Here is a 20,578-nt window from a genome sequence, read left to right as displayed (position 1 = left end):
GATTAAAATTTATAATTAAAAATTTTAGTTATATATTATATATATTATGTTAAAATGAAATATATATTCACAGTCATTATTAAAGTAAAATGTAGATATATTGTACAGATCTGGTATAAAATAAATACAACGCCAAGTTTAAATTAAGTTTAAAACAATAATTAAAAAGAATTAGCAAAATGAAATTAGAAAAAGAAAGTTAGATATGCATCGGAATGTTTCTTTTGTTTTTTCTTTTTATTTTATATTTAAGTTTATAATTATATATCGTCATAAAATAATATTTTAAAAGAGAGTTTGATGATAAAAAAAACCTAAAATATTAATTATGGGTATTTATTATTTAGTAACAAATTAATTAAAACTAAATAATATTATTTTAATATTAATTTCTTTAAATAAATGTAATGGATAAATATTTTTTATAAAGATTTTAAAGATAAACCTTTATTGTGTTTAATGTCACACAATTACAACAGAGATAATACAGTAACTTAATGGTATATTTATTTATTACTTGTTGAATCAAATTTAAGATTAACTATGTAATTGTGTACTCAACCAAGTCCAAGCGAAAATAGTTTTTTTTTTTACTAATATTCTAAATATGAAAATAATAAAGTATAATAAATTTATTAATTTATTAATTTTCAATAAATATAAATTCAATCTTCATTGAATATTAAAATGATAGCATTAATAAATTGATAAATAAATAAAAATAAATTAAAATAAAATATAACAATTAATTATATTTAATAATAACAAACAATAATAATAAAAGTAACATTAATAATCGAGAAAAAGTATTAAAATGAATAATAATTATTGATAAATAGATTATAAATTAAGGAAGATGACGTGAATTGATTCTTGAATTTTTTTTTTCCATAATCAATTAATAACTATGATTAAAACAGTTCATCTACACTGTATTTATAAAAATAAAGTAATATTAAAACTAACATTGTAAATGAAAATAGTGAAATGTAATAAATATATTCAATAAATATTGATTCAAGATTTGTTGAGTAATAATTAAAGAAATAATTTAAAATAAAATATATTTATTGATTCAAATAATAATAACAAAAAAAAAATAATTATAATAATATTATTAATTACCGATTAAAACTTAGTTCATAATTAAAGAAATTTAAAATTATTAATAAAATAAACTAATTGATAAAAAATTTTTAGAAATTAATCATGCAACTGTTAATTATAAATGTATAAATTTAAAGGATTTCAAAACGTATGGAATAAAAAAAATCCACTCATAATTAAAAATTAAAAATAATTAATAGAATTAATTAGTGAGTTAATGAAAAGATTTAAAAAATAATCATAATTAATTGTATAAATCAATTTGATTGTATAAATCAATCCTATGTTTTACATATGAGCACAATTAATTACTAAATTTAGTATTATAGTATAAATAATAAAATCTTGTTACATTAACTAACTACTGTTATTATATGTTATAATTTGGTTTTATTAGTTTTATAATTTTTCTATATTGAATTAACATAATTAATATTATATTTAAATAAATTATTTATTTAAATAATTATGTTTAAGTGTTATAATTATGTATATAATATTTAAATAAAGAATTTGATAATACAAAAATTATATAATTAATTATATTATTTTTATAACAAATTAACTAAAAATAAATTGTATAGAACTAAAGCAATACGCATAACTTATATAAGTGGAAATGCAACCCGTTAGTAAATTTTAACTTTCATCATTCATTTATACGATAAAGTCATCATTTATTCTTTTGGTAAGTTAACCATTTGTTTATAATTTTAAAATATAAATTATGTATAGTTTTAACTAATTAAAATATTAATAAAAGAGAGGTTATAATATAAAAAATTTAATAATTATTTATATTTTTAGCAAACTAAAATATAAGTTTTAGAATTTATTATTATTAAGAACAAAAACTATAGATCGAATAATTAATGTTTTATAAATAATAATATTATAGTTCTTTAGTATATATTTGTTTTCTAAATTCAATAAGTTTAATATTGTGTTAGATGTAATAACAACGTATAAGATGCATAAAATGTAGATATATTTTACATTATAAATCCTGTACAAAATAAATACAAAAATAAAATTAATGTTAAAATTTGTTAACAAAAAACATAAATTTAAAGTAATATTTAAAGTGAATTGGTGATATGAAATTATAAAAAATGTGAAACTAAATATAAATTATTATAATTAAAAGTAATATATATATATATATATATATAATAATGTATTATGAATCTCGTATAAATAAATATTGATTCCAGATTTGTTGAGTAGTAATTAAAGAAATAATTTAAAATAAAATATATTTGAAAAATTCACTCATAATTAAAAATTAAAAATAATTAATAGAATTAAGGTATAAATACACATTTGGTACCCAAACTTTTTCGGAAAGTTCAGTTTGGTACCCAAACTTTAGGAATGTTCAATTTGGTACCCCAATTTTCTAAAGAGATTCAATTTGGTCATCTCCGTTAAGTTGGAGTTAACACCGTGTCCGTACAGGACACTGTCAAGCCATTAAATTTTTATTTTTAAATTTTTTTTTTCAAAAAAATTATTTTTTTTTCAAAAAATTTAAAAATTGCCACGTGTCAGTTTATCATCGTGCCACGTGGCAGCTTACGATCATGACATGTGGCAGTGTAATAGTTGTTTTCAATTTAGTACCCTAATTTAAATTTTTGGTTCAATTTAGTACCCAAATTTTTAAAAATGATTCAATTTCGTCCTTTCCTATTTGAGACCAAATTAGTAAATAAGCTTAATTATAACTTATATAAACATGTTAAAATAATTGTTTTGAATTTATACATCAAATCACTACACCTAAATATTCAAATTATTTTATTTTTTACAAGTGTAAAAAATTTCATGTATAAAAAATTACAAAGGTTAAAATGTAAAAAATAAAATAATTTAAGTATTTAGGTGAAATGATTTGATGTATATATTAGAAAAAGTTATTCTAACATGTATATATAGGTTGTAATTAAGCTTATTTACTAATTTGGTCTCAAATGGAAGATGACGAAATTGGATGATTTTAAAAAATTGGGGTACTAAATTGAACCAAAAATTTAAATTGGGGTACTAAATTGAAAACAGCTATTAAACTGCCACGTGTCATGATTGTAAGCTGCCACGTGGCACGATGATAAACTGACACGTGGCAGTTTTTAAATTTTTTGAAAAAAAATTAATTTTTTTGAAAAAAAAAATTAAAAAAAATAAAAATTTCATGGCTTGACACGTGTCCTGTACAGACACGGTGTTAACTCCAACTTAACGGAGAGGACCAAATTGAATCTCTTTAGAAAATTGGGGTACCAAATTGAACATTCCTAAAGTTCGGATACCAAACTGAACTTTCCGAAAAAGTTTGGGTACCAAATGTGTATTTATACCTAGAATTAATTAGTCAGCTAATAACAAGATTTAAAAAATAATTATGATTGATTGTATGAATCAATCCTATGTTTTACATATGAGCACAATTAATTACTAAATTTAGTATTAGTATAAATAATAAAATCTTTGTTACATTAACTAGTGTTATTATATGTTATGATTTGGTTTTATTAGTTTTATAATTTTTCTATATTGAATTAACATAATTAATATTATATTTAAATAAATTATTTATTTAAATAATTATGTTTAAGTGTTATAATTATGTATATAATATTTAAATAAAGAATTTGATAATAAAAAATTTAAATAATTAATTATATTATTTTTATAACAAATTAACTAAAAATAAATTGTATAGAACTAAAGTAATACGCATAACTTATATAAGTGGTAATGCAACCCATTTGTAAATTTTAACTTTTATCATTGATTTATATGATAAAGTCATCATTTATTCTTTTGGTAAGTTAACCATTTGTTTACAATTTTAAAATTTAGATTTCAATTTTATTTATTAAGAAAAAAAAATTATCACTATAAAATTTTTACTTTTTAGAGACAGTTGTGAATAAATATGGTAATTAAATCACTTCATATCAATATATCTTTTATTTCTTCATGGACATATAATTACACTAACTATAAATTTGGTAAAATCGTGTCAATCAAAACATAGAACATTAAAAAACATATCAAGTATCAGTTAACTAATACTATATATACATCTGAAACATATTTCACCTCCTTTATGATAAACTTATTTCTCATAAGTTCTATCTGCCTCACGTCACAAACTCCATGTCTCACAGATGGTTCCTAAATCATTCATTCCATAACATATCATCATTTGCATATGATGATAAAAAATAATTAATAAGATGAAACAACATAGTAATATAGTTCGTGAGATTGATATATACCTCTTGGGCAGCATCTCGAAGCTTGTTTCTGTTCTCTTCCTTAACTGTAGTAACAATCAAATCATGCAATCTTTAGCTTGATCTTTAAGTTTTAGGAGTTGATTAATGAATGAATGCAAAATATTATTTTACCTGCTGGAACAATTCTTACTAAAGAATCCTCTTGAACAGTCATGACCATGAGTTCTGTATAATAAGGACAAATTGGAAGAATACAATTTCATTCTACTCATTCCACCATAACTTCTATTCCATCATTGAATACCCAAATATCGAAAGCTTTACTACATTTCCACTCATGAAAATCAGAACGATGGCAATAAAAAACATGGAGCAGGTTAGCATTCAAGCAAACAATGGGTGTAATTTAAAATATATTAGCAAAAAACTGCAGAATTTTATAGATAATTGAAAAAACATACCATTTCTCACAAGACCCGAACCTAGCTGTCCACGCTTGTCCCATCCAAAGGCCAAGGAATTTCTATCCTCCGTAACAACCACTGTATGCCTCCTCCATGCTCCAGCTTTGAAAATTTTGTACCTTCGTTGACAGAATAAACTACAGATCATACAAAATTAAACCTTACATAGAGTAGGGTTTATAGATAAACAGATGTTAAACTAAATGGTCGTATTTATTAAAGCTAGAGAGAATGTCTTTTTTCCATTAGTCACATTCATTACACTAAAATATGCATCAACCATAACAGCAATATAAATCAACTGAAGTGCATTCTTTACAGAATAATTGACAGTTCCAGTTGAAAGATGTGTGCTCTTCTTTGATGAAGGAGAGTTTGGAACTGTGACAATGTTTTCATCAGATCCAACCACAGCCTTAGGTGCTATAGTTGGAGCAAGTGCTTTGCCATCATAACCTTCAACATGAACATGAAGTTTCATTCCTCCAAGACAATACAACTTGTTTCCACTTACAAAATATCTCTACCCACCTTTTCTCAATGGCACCGTTGTGTTAACATTCTCATATGTTGCCAAAACATTGATCGTGTTACATGTCTCAAAGTTTTCTTTTGTAACTTCATTCACACTTTGGCCTAATGAATACCGAAAAACTACAAAAATCAAATAAAGTTATCAATTTGGTGAATATTTCAGCTCCTTAAGAAGTATCTGCATAAGTTGAATATATCATTATATTAGTATATCAACATATCGGAATATGATATAGCTATTATATAACTAATAAGGGTGCATTTGTGTAAATAATTCAAATAAATAAGCTTTGGTTATATGAAATTTAAATATGAAGCTCTTTCTAATTTTCTTTCGAGTTGAGAGAAGTGTTAAGTACTTACTAAAAACATCTCCTACTTTGAATCTAGTAACATTGATATTCACAACAAAAAGTGAAGTTGGTTGGATAATTTGAATACAAAAATAAATAGGTTCACAATTTGTCCTATAATACAACATATCTACCTATTTCCACTGAAGTCAAAGCGGAAAGAACTGAATCCTGCATTCTCTAGAGCAGAAGCAAGATTTATCATGATATTGTCTTCCTGCACATAGAAAAATCTTTAAACAATGAAAAAAATTAATCAAGATATTTAATGTGTAAACATAATGAAATGAGATGTCATATTGATTTTTAATAGTATTTACATAATGAAAAAAATTGAGCTCACAATTTATTAAAAGGGAAAATTCACCTTGGTGGGTTGAAGACCATGGCATAGGATGACAATCTTTTGAGGTTCCAAACTCATGAAGAATGCCAACCAGTTTACTGGCATTCTTTTTAGTTATTATAACTTGTTGTTGCCGAACTGAAAAAAGTAATTCAACAGTTATACATCATTTTCTTTTCTCTTTATTATAAAGTATGATCATATCATAGTACACGATAAACAATGGTTGCATAAACTCCTCAATAACTTAAAAATGTAGAATTTAAGATCACAGATTCTGAAAAGCTAAAAAACAACATGCGTAAGATAAAGCTAACCTGCACAAAATGGTGGAACACCACAAAGTAAGATGTATAAAATTACTCCAACACTCCAGATATCTACTTCTAGCCTATAATTCCGCTTCAATACCTCAGAGGGAGCCATGTAATATGGACTTCCAACTATCTCATTAAATCTTTCCCCTGAAAAAAAAGGCAAAGTTTTAAGCATCGTTATGCGCAACATTGCAACAATACAAATAAAATCATTAACCAATGTACCATCCAACTAAAAGTATTACCTGGTTTAAAGAACACTAACAACCCAAAATCTATAGTCTTCAAAGTTGTAGTTTTTGCAAATAGAAAGTTTTCCGGCTTAAGATCCCGATGCATCATGCCATGCTTGTGGCACATCTCAAACGTAACATCAAACAAACCTCTAATATCACAAGTATCACAAAGAATCAGACAAGACTTGTATTGTGATTCATAAAAAAAAAACCTTGTTGGATCCAAAAACTTCGAAAATGAAAAAACTAATGGTACGCACCAACTTGATAGTCGATAGTCTTCACATCAATTAGGGCATCAAAATAGTTTTGAAGGGAATCAAACCCAAGATAAAACCATACATCATCAAAGGAGAAGTATCAAAGTTAAACAGAAAACAAAAACAATCAAAACATCTAAAAAAATCATAAGAATAAATATTACCGATAAAGGCCGAAGAGAAAACAAACATAAAAGAAGGATCATATTCCCAGGGTTTTAGAAAGACACAAAAAGGAGATAAGACCATTAACCGTGTGAAGGCATTTTTGGACTTCAAATACAGAAAACAGACAACCTGGAAACGTTTTCAGCTACATTTTTCCTGCTTGAGGATTGTGTGCTGCAAAGACCAATTTGCCAGTAAAAAAGCTGATTCCCAAAACAAAAGCAGGGGTAGGTTGGTAAACATAACAACAATGAAATGACAAAAAAAACACATTTCTGGACAGCTATCACGATTTTAAATATGGGTATTTGGATAATATCTCTAGTAGTTTGTTTTCTTAGTATTTAAATAGATTTAAGTAGATAATTCCTAAATCATGATCAACCACATGCTTGATCTTCCAAATAACTTTTTTTAACTATTTTATTAATGATTAATCTCAAAATAAATTATGCACATTTATGAAAAGGTTAAATTTTAAAATTCAAATTTAAGCACTTACTGAAGAAGAGAAAGAGATTTGAGACTTTAAGATAATACAAGTCTACGATTGAATTTATTTTCATGATAACCGAAATCAATTTTTATTGTTTTAACTCATTCTTTTTTATATACTTATCTTTAGTAGTGTTTTACATATTTTTTATTTCATATAAAAATTTATAGATAACAATACTAATCTCAAAGTGAAAAATGCATGGTATAAACACTTTATTTATAGGGGAGGTGTGTCATAAAGATGACCTAAAGATATGAACTTGGAAACCTTGGAGAAGAAGTCACAAATCCTTTCCAATAGGAGAGTGCCATGTGGTACTCAAAGAGGTGGAAAATCCTCTCCAATCCTAGAGTGTCTTGGGGCCACTCAAAGAAGTGGAAAATCCACTCCAATCCTAGAGTGTCCTGGGGCCACTCAAAGAAGTGGAAAATCCTCTCCATTCCTAGAGTGCCATGCAGCCACTTCTAGAAAGTGGAAATACTCTCCACTCATGGAGTGTCATGTGGCCGGTCACCCTTGCTCTCCAAGTTACCAAAAACACACATGTTAAGCACTCATGTTGGGTGTTAGGTGCCACTAGGTATGTCAAAAAAATCTATACCCATAAGTACCCCCGAATAAAACTCACAACAGGTAGGAAATTGATACTGAAAATGGATATCCATGGATAATGGATACATGTAATTTTTATACCTATATTTTCATAGTATTCATACCCGTGGATACCCATACTCGCTATACTCTAATTTAAATTAAAAAGTATAAAAAAAAACATGATTAAAATATTAACACATTGATTTTGAATGAGTTATTTTTTATCTATTGGTTTCAAAATACAATCTCTCTTTCTTTGTAGACTGTCATTCAGCATTATTTAAATGAATTATTTGCACTATGTTTGAAAATTTATGAATGTTATGCATTATATTTTATTTGAATGTTTGGTTAAATTATATTGTTAAATATTTATTTATTTTTTTCTAAATACTCACGGGTACCCGTGAAAAATATAAGGGTACTCGAATAACATATACACGCACGGATATGGGAACGGAGACGAGACGAATATTGATCCAGTAAGTAGGGTATGAGAGAGCTATTATCCATATCCTACCCATTTTGTTGACATCCCAAGATACCACAAATGCTACACCAAGAAGTGCTCTCTCGTTGGCTGACATTGGGCGTAAGATGTCAACTTTTTACAAAATCATTTACAAAATCAACTTATTTTCTCAAGAAGTCACAAATCCTCTCCAACAGTAAAAATAAACTTATTTTTTCGAATTATAGTAAAAATCACAATTCTTATATTTTAAAATTATTTATTTTTTGTATCGACTTTTGAAAATGTAAACATCAACGTAATAATAGTTAACCTAAACGACAACTTACAACTAACCTAAACTCATCCTGACAGTCATCGCCCTTGTCCCGTTGTGATCCGTGGTTGTGACTCTAGGCTTCTTATTTCTTCTTCTAATTTTTTTTTTAATGTTTTCACTTTTATTTATTGTTGGTTTTGTTTGGATTCGATAAGTCAAAGACACACGAGACAAACAATTTGAAGCAACCCGAGATAAACATGAATCTTGTGTATCTCTATAACAAGTTATTGCAGGAATGAATAGCCATGTTATGGTTGATTTACTTGCAGAGTGAAGATAACAGTAATTAAGACCTGAAAATTTACATTGTCCATTTCTGGATATGGGAATCATCATCAACATTCACTACTAAAAAAATCCATATTTCTTGTCAATTTTGTTCTGAAATTCTTTTCATAAGAAATACTTATAAATTTTGTTATGAAAAAAAAATTTGCAGGAAATTGCTGCCAATATTTTTGCAAAATATTTTGTATAAAACACTTTTTGCAACAAATTTTGTAGGAAATACTTGCGAATTTTATAATTTTGTAGGAAATAATTACCCACGAAGGAATTACCTGTCAATTAAAATTCTTAGAAAAATAGTAGGAAAAAGTCTTTTCTTGCAAATTTTTTTAATAAATTTACAAGAAAATTCTCATGTAATATTAGAATTTGTAGTAATGATTGTGTCTGTACCTTCCAATTATTAGTTTTATTATATCATACTCCATGGTTATTTTCACATATATTATTCAGGTCCATTTTAACCACTTTATAAGGGAATAAGAATGTTTTCAGTATCTGTCAACTCTTGTGTGTTCTGACATAATATGCTAATATAAACATCCATTTAATCCTCTCTTTCTTTAATGGTAGCTATCAAATTAACTGATTGCAGTAGTTAATCATCAATTAATATTAGTTTAGTGCATCCACCTTGGGTGTATTATATTTTTACTTAAGTTTTCTTTAAGATAAACTCTTTAAACTGATAATTTAACATAGATATATACTATACATATATAAGCACATTTTATAGGTATGGAAGTGTTATTCTTCTATAAGTTGATGTCACTACTTACTTTCATACAGTTTTAGGTCAAATTTTTATTGCTATCAGATGAAAGAATGCTGGTAATTAAAGCAATTTATTTTCTGCTTTAGTATTTGCCATCTTTTAAATTGTTGATGAATTGCTAAAAGTTTTAATTAAGAATAATCATGGATCAGATCTTTGAAAATCCAATCACGATCAAATAAATTAGATCAAATTTTAGATTCAAATCTACTTTTGTTTTGAAACTGGTTTGAATTTTCCTAAAATCCAGATCCAAAAATCAAGTTCTAAATATCTAAATAATATATTTGGATTCAATTTTCAGATCCATTTCCAAATTCATATTTTCATTAAAAATTCTCAGATATTACAGAGCAGTGATCTTAAAAGAACACAACATTTTAAACACTTGTAAAGCATTAAAATTTAAAAGAAAATGCCAGATGAGAAGGAGCAATTAAAGTTTCAAATATATGCTCTAATAGTGAAAGATTTTTACACAATTACCTGATCACAAATAATTGTATATAGTAAGTTTATCAACTTCTAGAATAACTACTTTAAAAATAATACAAAACATGATTTTTTATTAGTTGACGGCGTAAAAACTTTTACATTGACAATGCATGCCTGTTAAGCCCTAAAATTAATAATTGGTATATAAAAATAGTAAACTTAAATTAACACAGCAAATCCATGGCATATTTCAGGATCAGACATACAGACGTTTTTCCTTGAGCATAATTTTAGGAGTTTGTATAGGCATAATCTATGACAGGAGCATATGCGGTTCGTGACATCCCATTTAAATAGAATAATCTACTCAATAAAACATCGTATGATTATAATAATGAGAAGCAATCAGATGAACAGAACACGTACGGATTTACTATTACAGTTATCCATAAGAGTACTTAAAAGGAATCATAGACATATAACCATGCCATAACCAAAAGAAAATCTAAAAGTTCAACGGTTTTGCAAATGGGGTTGCCACCAAGGCAACTATTACAAAAGGCCCCATGGCCGTGAAACTGCTCCTAAGAGTCGCCAGGACAGAATAATCTAAGTTGCACCGCTGCTACCCCCGGATCCATCTCGAACATCCCTCTCGTCTGCTCTCACCAAAAGGTGATCATCGCAAAGGAGAAAATATAACAGAAACATACACAAAATGCAAGGGTAAGCTAGTGTAATTTAAATTTAACATATTATAGCAGACAAGTACGTAAGACAGTCCAAGCATGCAAATCAGTAAGCACCGAGAATCATGTTATGACAGACAAGCAGGACACTATGACTCAATTATCCGGATAAATATGCTAAGATCGGATTCACTGGAAGCTTGCACTTGTGGTGGCCTCTACTGCTCTGCAGAGCCATTGCTGTAAGACCCGTAGAATTTAATTAATTAAATAAATAATTAATTAATAAATACGGGAGGCGAAATAATTATGACATTAAATTATGGTTGGTATGATGTGGAAAAGTACTAGCTCAAGTGGTTGAGAGTACTTTGATTGTATGAGAGGACTTGGGTTCGAGTCCTATGCATGATACTTTTTGTGTTAATATTATTATTTCAATCTATGAAAGCATGTTCTGTTATGATATGATGCTTGAATTGTGATGGTTAGCATGAAACATGATTGGTTGAAGTGGTTATGCACTTGAGTGGTAACAAAGGGGTCAAGGGTTCAAACCTTGGAAATTCTAAATGGAACTTATGCTTATTTTTATTTTGCTAATGGTGACTTTAGAGGGAATTGGAAAGGTTAACAGAAACCATGGGAATCACGGTCAAGGGGGGCTGCATTCACGAGATGGATGGTTATTAAAAAGTAAATGAGCTGAATTTCGTTTTAATGTTTTGGGTAACCTAAAATACTAGTTTAAAAGGCAAAAGTTAGAGTTTAGGCAAGGTTTTGGCAAGGCTAAAATTAGACTTAGAAAAACAGAGACAAGGGTGAGTGAGAGGGGTCTGACGTGAGGGAGTTTGGAGGCGGAATTGAGGGAACCCGAGGTTGGCTAGTGGTGATCAAGGGAGAGCTTCATCAATTGTTCAAATTTAAGCTAAGGATCCAGGTTAGAGGAGCTGGACTCCGTAATTTTATAATTATTATTAATAATTCGTGATGTATGGTATATTGGATGGTTGTGCACTGTTAATTCTTTAAATTTCTGCGTTTCTGGGATTTTTCCAGAAACCGCCTGACGGGTGACAAACCACCGCCAGGCGACTCATGCATTTTTGTGTGTTCTGGGTTCCTGGAAGAGGAACCGCCTGGCGGCACACTCCCGGCCGCCAGGCGACGCAAGGCGTCTTAACCAATTACTGGGTTGGCTGATGAAGCGCCTGGTGAGACTGGTTAAACCGCCAGGCGGCGAGGGGCAATCTGACTCGTTTTGGGTTTTTCTGGCATTTTGGGTTGAATCTGGTGGGGGCAAAGGTCATTGGTAATTATTATGGAGTAATATTGATGATCAGTAGTGGATATAATCACGTAATCGAGGGCTTAAACGAATGGAACAGTGCATTTGAGTTTAGGGTTGAATGCGTGATATCGGTATTTATGATTTGAAAGGGGATACTGTGAATTGGATATAGGAATAGTGGATCATTATAATTAAATATTGAATTGTTGTGACTGTGATTGGATTGGAATTGCGAGTGATGAGAGTTCGTAAAGAAAGAAAATTGGTTGGGCTAAGAGTGCTGGGAACATCTGGAAAAAATATCCATATGGCAAGCACCGCCTGGCGGCACGGGGTTGGCCGCCAGGCGCCAGCGCAGTGGCAGTGCTGCTGCATGTTGAGACATCGTGCTTTGAGTTTGGGTTTGGTTCCATTGGGTTGGAATCAGTAGATGAGATTTTTGGGACATTTGTGCAAGCTGGACGATGGAGTTTTGTGCATAAACTACAAGGGGTGGAAACCCCTTAGGAGTTAATCATATTAGATATCTGAAGTCTGCTTCTGTATTAGGGCGTGATAGGGATTTGGGTTCTGGATAAGTGGGGTGCAAGAGAGCATAGGGAGTTGATCAACTGTTGTACATAAGAGTAACCCTATGTAAATGTTAGTAACAAGCTAGAGAGTGAGGACTGAACTACGCTGTGGTTAGTAAGTAGCTAAGTTGGATGATACAAGGGAATAAATCAGATGGAATTGAGGTAAGAAATTGTGCGGGACTTGAATAGGAAACCAGAATGCGAGTACTGTCACGGCGCCTGGCGGTGGAATGCGGACCGCCAGGCGGTAGCGGGGTTATAGTGAGCTCTCGAGGTGTGGAGCGCCTGGCGGCGAGGGTAGTCCCGTCAGGCGATACCTGCAGCAAGGAGAGTTTTGTGGCGCTGTGCGCCTGGCGGTACGCAACACCCGCCAGGCGGTCTGGAAGCTGGCAGCGCCTGGCGGCACGTGTCCCCCGCCAGGCGATTCGCACTGCTGCAGCTTTGAACTTGGATTGTGTATGTGTGATCTACGTGACGTCTAATGGTGCTTTAAAGGTGGGGTCGTTGGAGTTCCTTGAGTTGTGGCTCGGAACGTATCCCTTGAGTTGTGGCTCGGATTGGCGTGTGTTGCCAGTGTGAGTGTGCTGGTTGTGGCCAGTACGGATGGGTCCAGAGAGATTGCCCTCCGCAGTTGTTGGCTGACGAGTTTGGTAGTCTTGGGACGATACGGACTATGTTCGTATACGGGAGCTCTACCTGGCGTTGCGGTGTATGATCCGTAGCATGTTTTTCCCGCACGTGCTCTATCGGTTGTGGCCGATAGGTATGGAAGTAAGTCACCTTGAAGTAATCATCAGACGATGTAGAACACGAATAAACTGATTGAGGGGATCAGATTGCAGGAATAAAAATATAGGGCAATGTGGAAAGTTAAGTTAAGTGTTGTGATATGTATGCATGTTGTTATACATGTATGTTTATAGCATTGTATATATGTGATTTATCTGCTAAGCTCACCCTATCTGCGTGTGTGTGGCGATGATCGTGTACGCGGTACACGGGAGCAGATGTTAGTGATGCAGGTGGCTCTGGTGCAGCTTAGTCGCGGAGAGGGGATTGACTTGGGGAAACTCTTACGTTTATTTACTTGTTTTTGAAAACATTTGTAAACCCTGATGGGTGACTTGATAATATTGTGGTTTTGGTTTTATAATGGACGTTGTAAACTTTATCCGCTCATTTAATAAAGTTTTAAATTTTTCCGCGTTTTGGGAAAATGAGGTATTATTAAACGCGTTGTTTTATTTATTTCATTTATTTATTTATAAATCAGTAATATCCTGACGGGATGTTACATTTGGTATCAGAGCAATGGTTTTCAAAATGATTTTTGGGGTCTACGGGGAGTGAGCATACCGTGTTACGTTTGCGTGACTAATTGTCTGTGATTATTTGTTATTTCTGGATATGAAATCCTAATATGCGCTGTGTGTGTGTGAACAGCTATAATATGTGGCGTGCACGAGCTATGGCTAACAGGAGGAGGAGGAACACAACTGGAGCTGATAACATAGCTCAGGCGATCCATCGTATGGTGGACGCGATGCAGCCCATAGCGGCGCCACCCAGAGTTGTAGTGGCACCTACCCGACCAGTATCTATGGAGGATTTTATGGAACACCGGCCGGCCAAGTTCTCTGGCAAGGCCACTCCTGATGAGGCAGATGCCTGGATGCGGGAATGTGAGAAGATTTGTAGAGTGCTGGGGTGCACGGATGAGCAGAGGCTGTTGTTTGTCACATTTCTCCTGGTGGCAGACGAAGAGTACTGGTGGCAGGGGATGCAGACCCGTGAGGAGCAGGTGACATGGACTGCCTTCAGGACGAGATTCCTGGAGAAGTACTTTCCCGACAGTGCGAGGCACGAGCGGGAGGCAGAGTTCCTTACTCTTCAGCAGGGGACCATGACTGTGGCGGCATACATTGAGAGGTTCGAATATCTGGCGCATTTCTACACTTCAGTAGTCACCGAGGAGTGGAGGTGTAGGAAGTTCGAGGGCGGACTAAAACATGAGATACGCCGCTTCATTGTGCCGCTTCGGATTAGAGAGTTTCCAGTTTTGGTCGAGCAGGCCAAGACTGTGGAGCAGTTGGAGACCGGGTCGAGTAGTGGAGGAAAACAACAGAGGACTACCCCAGATGTCCGATCACAGAGGAAACCTTATAGCAGACCGCCGACTACCTGGGGGAGGCTACATTATTATAACTGTGGCGCGGAGCACTTGAGGAGAGATTGTACTAGACCTGCCAGCAGTACAGGTGGAGGCAGTGGCATTGGTAAGTGCTACGTATGTCAGCAGGCAGGGCACTTTGCAAGTCAGTGTCCTAACAGAAGACCAGCTGGTGGTGCACCAGCTAAGAGGCCAGTAGGAGATCGACCCAAAGCACCGGGGCGTGTGTTTGCTTTGACGACCACAGAGGCGAAACAGTCAGGTAACCTTTTACAGTTTCTATGTTTGTTGTGTGACCACGAGGTGGTGGTGTTGTTCGACTCGGGAGCCACTCATTCGTTTGTGTCTAATGAATGTGTGAGGAGGCTCGGGCTTACGATGCAAGAGCTAGGGTGCGAGCTTTTAGTAGCGACGCTAGCGTCTAGAGAGGTATCCACCACTTCTATGTGCGTGGGGTGCCCTATGGAGGTGGCAGGCCGTAGGTTCAGGCTGAATCTCATTTGTTTGTCGATGGAGGGTTTAGATGTGATTCTAGGCATGGATTGGTTGTCGAGTAACCATGTCGTCATTGATTGCGGGCAGTGCAAGATAGTGTTTCCAAATACGGTGGGGTTGGAACTTATATCGTCTAATCAGGCGATGAGGGAGATTGAGGCTGGAGCTACATGTTATATGATTGTGGCTCAGGCAGAGAAGATGAACACGGCCGAGAAGATCAGCAGGATTCCGGTAGTGGATGAATACGCAGATGTATTTCCGGATGAGATTCCAGAACTACCGCCTAGCAAGGATGTGGATTTCTCCATTGATCTCATCCCTGGCGCTGGGCCAGTTTCTATGGCACCGTACAAAATGGCGCCTGCTGAGTTAGCCGAGCTAAAGAAATAGATTGAGGATCTACTTGAAAAGAAGTTCATCTGACCGAGTGCATCACCGTGGGGAGCACCGGTTCTGTTAGTGAAAAAGAAAGATGGTAGCTCTCGGTTGTGCGTTGATTACCGGCAGCTGAATAAGCTAACGATAAAGAATAAGTACCCGTTGCCGAGGATTGATGATCTGTTGGATCAGTTGAGGGGAGCTGCGGTGTTCTCAAAAATAGACCTGAGATCTGGATATCATCAGATCCTTGTCAGGCCGGAGGATGTCCAGAAGATTGCTTTTCGATCACGGTATGGTCACTACGAGTATGTAGTGATGCCATTTGGGGTGACCAATGCGCCGGCTATATTCATGGATTACATGAACAGGATTTTCAGGCCATACCTAGATCAGTTTGTAGTAGTGTTTATCGATGACATTCTGATCTACTCTGAGAGCATAGAAGAACACGCAGAGCATCTGAGAGTAGTGTTGGGGATTCTCAGAGAGCACCAGTTGTATGGGAAATTATCGAAATGTGAATTCTGGTTGGAAGAGGTACAATTCCTGGGCCATGTGATCTCAACCCAAGGAATAGCCGTTGATCCGGCAAAGATAGGGATTGTGGTGAAGTGGGAGAGGCCCCAAACAGTTTCAGAGGTGCAGAGTTTTCTAGGTTTGGCAGGGTATTATCGACGGTTTGTGGAGGGTTTCTCCAAGATGGTGAGTCCTCTTACACAGCTTACGAGAAAGGACCAGCCTTTCTCGTGGACAGAGGGGTGTGAAGCCTGCTTCGAAGATATGAAGAGAAGACTGACTACCGCACCGATATTGGCAATCCCTGACACGACTAAAACATTTGAGGTGTACTGTGATGCCTCGTATCAGGGGTTAGGCTATGTGCTGATGCAGGATAAACGGCCTGTAGCTTATGCATCGAGACAGTTGAAGGTGCATGAGAAGAATTACCCGACACACGACTTGGAGTTAGCGGCATTCGTGTTTGCCCTCAAGACATGGAGGCATTAACTGTATGGAGCGCAGTTCCAGGTATTCAGCGATCATAAAAGCTTGAAATACTTGTTTGATCAGAAAGAGCTGAATATGAGATAGAGGCGTTGGATGGAGTATTTAAAGGACTACGACTTTGAGCTATTGTACCACCCTGGTAAAGCTAATGTCGTAGCGGATGCCTTGAGTAGGAAGAGAATTCATGTATCAACTATGATGATTAGAGAGTTGGAGCTGATAGAACAGTTGAGGGACATGAATCTGGGGTTGGAAATGGGGCCTGGACAGATACGATGCAGCATGTTGAGGATCACGAATGAGTTCCTAGATGAGCTCCGGGTGGAACAAGGTAAGGATCAGGAACTGCAGCTGATAATTGGTGAGTTGGGCATTGAGAAGAGGAAGGATTTCCGAATGGGCAGAGATGGGATTCTACGGTTCAGGGAGAGAGTGTGTGTTCCAAACAGCAGGGTTCTGAGAAAGATGCTCCTAGATGAGGGGCATAAGAGTCGTCTTAGCATACATCCGGGTATGACTAAGATGTACAAGGATTTGAAAGCCTCTTTCTGGTGGACGGGTATGAAGACGGATGTGGCTGATTACGTCGCTTCTTGCTTGGTATGTCAGAAAGCGAAGATAGAACATCAGCGACCGGGTGGTATGTTAGAACCTCTAGACATTCCACAGTGGAAATGGGACAACATTTGCATGGATTTCATCACTCACCTGCCGAGATCAGTGAGAGGGCACGACTCAATCTGGGTGATAGTAGACAGGTTGACGAAGTGTGCTCATTTTTTGCCGATTAATCAGAAGATGAATATGGATAGGCTGTCGGATTTGTATGTGCGAGAGATTGTTAGATTACATGGAGTACCAACGAGTATTGTGTCAGACAGAGACCCGAGGTTCACATCGAGGTTCTGGCAGTCGTTGCAGAACGCTTTGGGTACTCAGCTCAGGATGAGCTCCGCCTATCATCCTCAGACAGATGGACAGTCTGAGCGGACTATACAATCGTTGGAGGACCTGTTGAGAACCTGTGTTTTAGACCATCTGGGTACATAGAGTGATGTGTTGCCGTTGGTAGAATTCACGTATAATAACAGTTACCATACCAGTATTGGAATGGCTCCCTACGAGGCTCTGTATGGTAGGAGATGTAGGACGCCATTGTGTTGGCAGGAGGATGGCGAGGTAGTGGTTCTTGGGCCAGAGTTCTTACAGCAGACCACCGAGAAGGTGAGGGTGATTCAGGATTGGATGCGCGCGACTCAAAGCAGGCAGAAGTCGTACGCAGACAAGAGGAGGAGGCCGCTTGAGTTTGAGGCAGGGGACCACGTATTTCTCAGAGTGACCCCTACTGCAGGTATTGGCAGGGCACTTAAATCGAGGAAGTTGACACCTCGATTCATTGGACCATATCAGATCATGAGGAGGATTGGTCCCGCAGCGTATGAGATGGCATTGCCACCACACTTGGGAAACTTGCATAATGTTTTCCATGTGTCACAGTTGAGAAAATACATAGTCGATCCTACACATGTTCTGGAGGATGACGATGTGCAGATACGGGAAGACTTGACCATTGGAGCCGGACCAGTGAGAATCTTGGATTCTCAAACAAAACAACTCAGAGGGAAGGAAATCAGAATCGTGAAAGTCCTATGGGATGAGGCAACTCAAGAAATGACATGGGAGATGGACGATGTCATGAGGCGGTCCTATCCTCATCTCTTCCCTGGTAAGTTCTCTTTTTCGAGGACGAAAAATTTAAAAAGGGGGGAGTATTGTAAGACCCGTAGAATTTAATTAATTACATAATTAATTAATTAATAAATACGGGAGGGAAAATAATTATGGCATTAAATTATGGTTGGTATGACGTGGAAAAGTACTAGCTCAAGTGGTTGAGAGTACTTTGATTGTGTGAGAGGACTTGGGTTCGAGTCCTATGCATGATACTTTTTGTGTTAATATTATTATTTCAATCTATGAAAGCATGTTCTGTTATGATATGATGCTTGAATTGTGATGGTTAGCATGAAACATGATTGGTTGAAGTGGTTATGCACTTGAGTGGTAACAAAGGGGTCATGGGTTCAAACCTTGGAAATTCTAAATGGAACTTATGCTTATTTTTATTTTGCTAATGGTGACTTTAGAGGGAATTGGAAAGGTTAACAGAAACCATGGGGGTCATGGGTTCAAACCTTGGAAATTCTAAATGGAACTTATGCTTATTTTTATTTTGCTAATGGTGACTTTAGAGGGAATTGGAAAGGTTAACAGAAACCATGGGAATCAGTACGGTCAAGGGGGGACTGCATTCACGAGATGGATGGTTATTAAAAAGTAAATGAGCTGAATTTCGTTTTAATGTTTTGGGTAACCTAAAATACTAGTTTAAAAGGCAAAAGTTAGAGTTTAGGCAAGGTTTTGGCAAGGCTGAAATTAGACTTAGAAAAATAAAGACAAGGGTGAGTGAGAGGGGTCTGACGTGAGGGAGTTTGGAGGCGGAATTGAGGGAACCCGAGGTTGGCTAGTGGTGATCAAGGGAGAGTTTCATCAATTGTTCAAATTTAAGCTAAGGATCCAGGTTAGGGGAGCTGGACTCCGTAATTTTATAATTATTATTAATAATTCTGATGTATGGTATATTGGATGGTTGTGCACTGTTAATTCTTTAAATTTCTGCGTTTCTGGGATTTTTCCAGAAACCGCCTGGCGGGTGACGAACCACCGCCAGGCGACTCATGCATTTTTGTGTGTTCTGGGTTCCTGGAAGAGGAACCGCCTGGCGGCACACTCCCGGCCGCCAGGCGACGCAAGGCGTCTTAACCAATTACTGGGTTGGCTGGTTAAACCGCCAGGCGGCGCGGGGCAATCTGACTCGTTCTGGGTTTTTCTGGCATTTTAGGTTGAATCTGGTGGGGGCAAAGGTCAGTGGTAATTATTATGGAGTAATATTGATGATCAGCAGTGGATATAATCACGTAATCGAGGGCTTAAACGAATGGAACAGTGCATATGAGTTTAGGGTTGAATGTGTGATATCGGTATTTATGATTTGAAAGGGGATACTGTGAATTGGATATAGGAATAGTGGATCATTATAATTAAGGCTTAATTATCATTTTGGTCCCCTAATTTATTGGGTTGGTTCACTTTGGTCCCCTTATTATTTTTAGGTTCAATTTGGTCCTCTAATTCTTTAAAAGGTTCAATTTGGTCCCTGCCGTTAAGTCAACTTTAACACCGTCTCCGTACATGCCACGTGTCATTTTGTGGAATTTTCAAATTTTTATTTTATTTTTTTTTAAATTTTTTTAAATTTTTTTTTTAAATTTTCTTTAAAAAAAATTAAACTGCCACGTGTCACCTTATAGTTGTGACACGTGTCATCTTATGGTTGTGACACGTGGCAGGTCACGATTGTGCCACGTGTCAAACTAACATTGGTTGTTTTCAATTTAGTCCCTCTTTTTACAATTTTGATTCAATTTAGTCCCCCAATTTTTTTAAATGATTTAATTTTGTCCTCTCCAATTTGAGACCAAATTAAT

General features: G+C 35.0%; 3 protein-coding genes across 20 annotated transcripts; 2 read left to right on the top strand and 1 right to left on the bottom strand.

The window, feature by feature from the left end:
- Positions 1–4,064: 4,064 nt before the first annotated feature.
- LOC114183286 (calcium-dependent protein kinase 32-like) lies at positions 4,065–7,204 on the bottom strand. Of its 18 annotated transcripts, none has more exons than XR_014994968.1 (10): positions 6,866–7,204; positions 6,615–6,754; positions 6,370–6,516; positions 6,074–6,190; positions 5,841–5,939; positions 5,351–5,473; positions 4,817–5,275; positions 4,527–4,678; positions 4,395–4,438; positions 4,096–4,290 (listed from the first exon to the last, which is right to left on the bottom strand). XR_014994968.1 is itself a non-coding variant. In XM_085673050.1 (9 exons), the coding sequence occupies exons 4-9, from the start codon at positions 6,155–6,157 to the stop codon at positions 4,174–4,176; spliced, it is 504 nt and encodes a 167-aa protein (XP_085529176.1). In that variant the 5' UTR covers positions 6,158–6,190; positions 6,370–6,516; positions 6,615–6,752; positions 6,866–7,201; the 3' UTR covers positions 4,065–4,173. The 18 variants fall into 18 exon arrangements, 7 of the variants coding, with proteins under 7 accessions (XP_085529176.1, XP_027926049.1, XP_027926054.1 ...); XR_014994964.1 differs by having other exon boundaries at positions 5,351–5,531; positions 5,841–5,923; positions 6,866–7,199; XR_014994966.1 differs by having other exon boundaries at positions 4,527–4,938; positions 5,139–5,275; positions 5,351–5,531; positions 5,841–5,923; positions 6,866–7,199.
- A 5,967-nt stretch (positions 7,205–13,171) lies between these two features.
- Positions 13,172–17,030, top strand: LOC114184369 (uncharacterized). The gene is made up of 3 exons (XM_028071682.2): positions 13,172–13,329; positions 14,417–15,974; positions 16,149–17,030. Exons 1-3 carry the CDS (start codon positions 13,172–13,174, stop codon positions 17,028–17,030), a joined length of 2,598 nt encoding a protein of 865 aa, XP_027927483.2.
- A 1,110-nt stretch (positions 17,031–18,140) lies between these two features.
- On the top strand, positions 18,141–19,371 carry LOC114184368 (uncharacterized). Its single transcript, XM_028071681.2, has 2 exons — positions 18,141–18,756; positions 19,283–19,371. The coding sequence occupies exons 1-2, from the start codon at positions 18,141–18,143 to the stop codon at positions 19,369–19,371; spliced, it is 705 nt and encodes a 234-aa protein (XP_027927482.2).
- Positions 19,372–20,578: the final 1,207 nt, after the last annotated feature.

The sequence above is a fragment of the Vigna unguiculata genome, chromosome 5 (genome assembly GCF_037176805.1).
Source record: "Vigna unguiculata cultivar grain cowpea cultivar isolate G323 ecotype 2 chromosome 5, ASM3717680v1, whole genome shotgun sequence".
Classification (NCBI taxonomy): domain Eukaryota; kingdom Viridiplantae; phylum Streptophyta; class Magnoliopsida; order Fabales; family Fabaceae; genus Vigna; species Vigna unguiculata.
The sequence above is the reverse complement of the archived record's forward strand: the minus strand, read 5'-3'. Positions and strand labels throughout refer to the sequence as shown.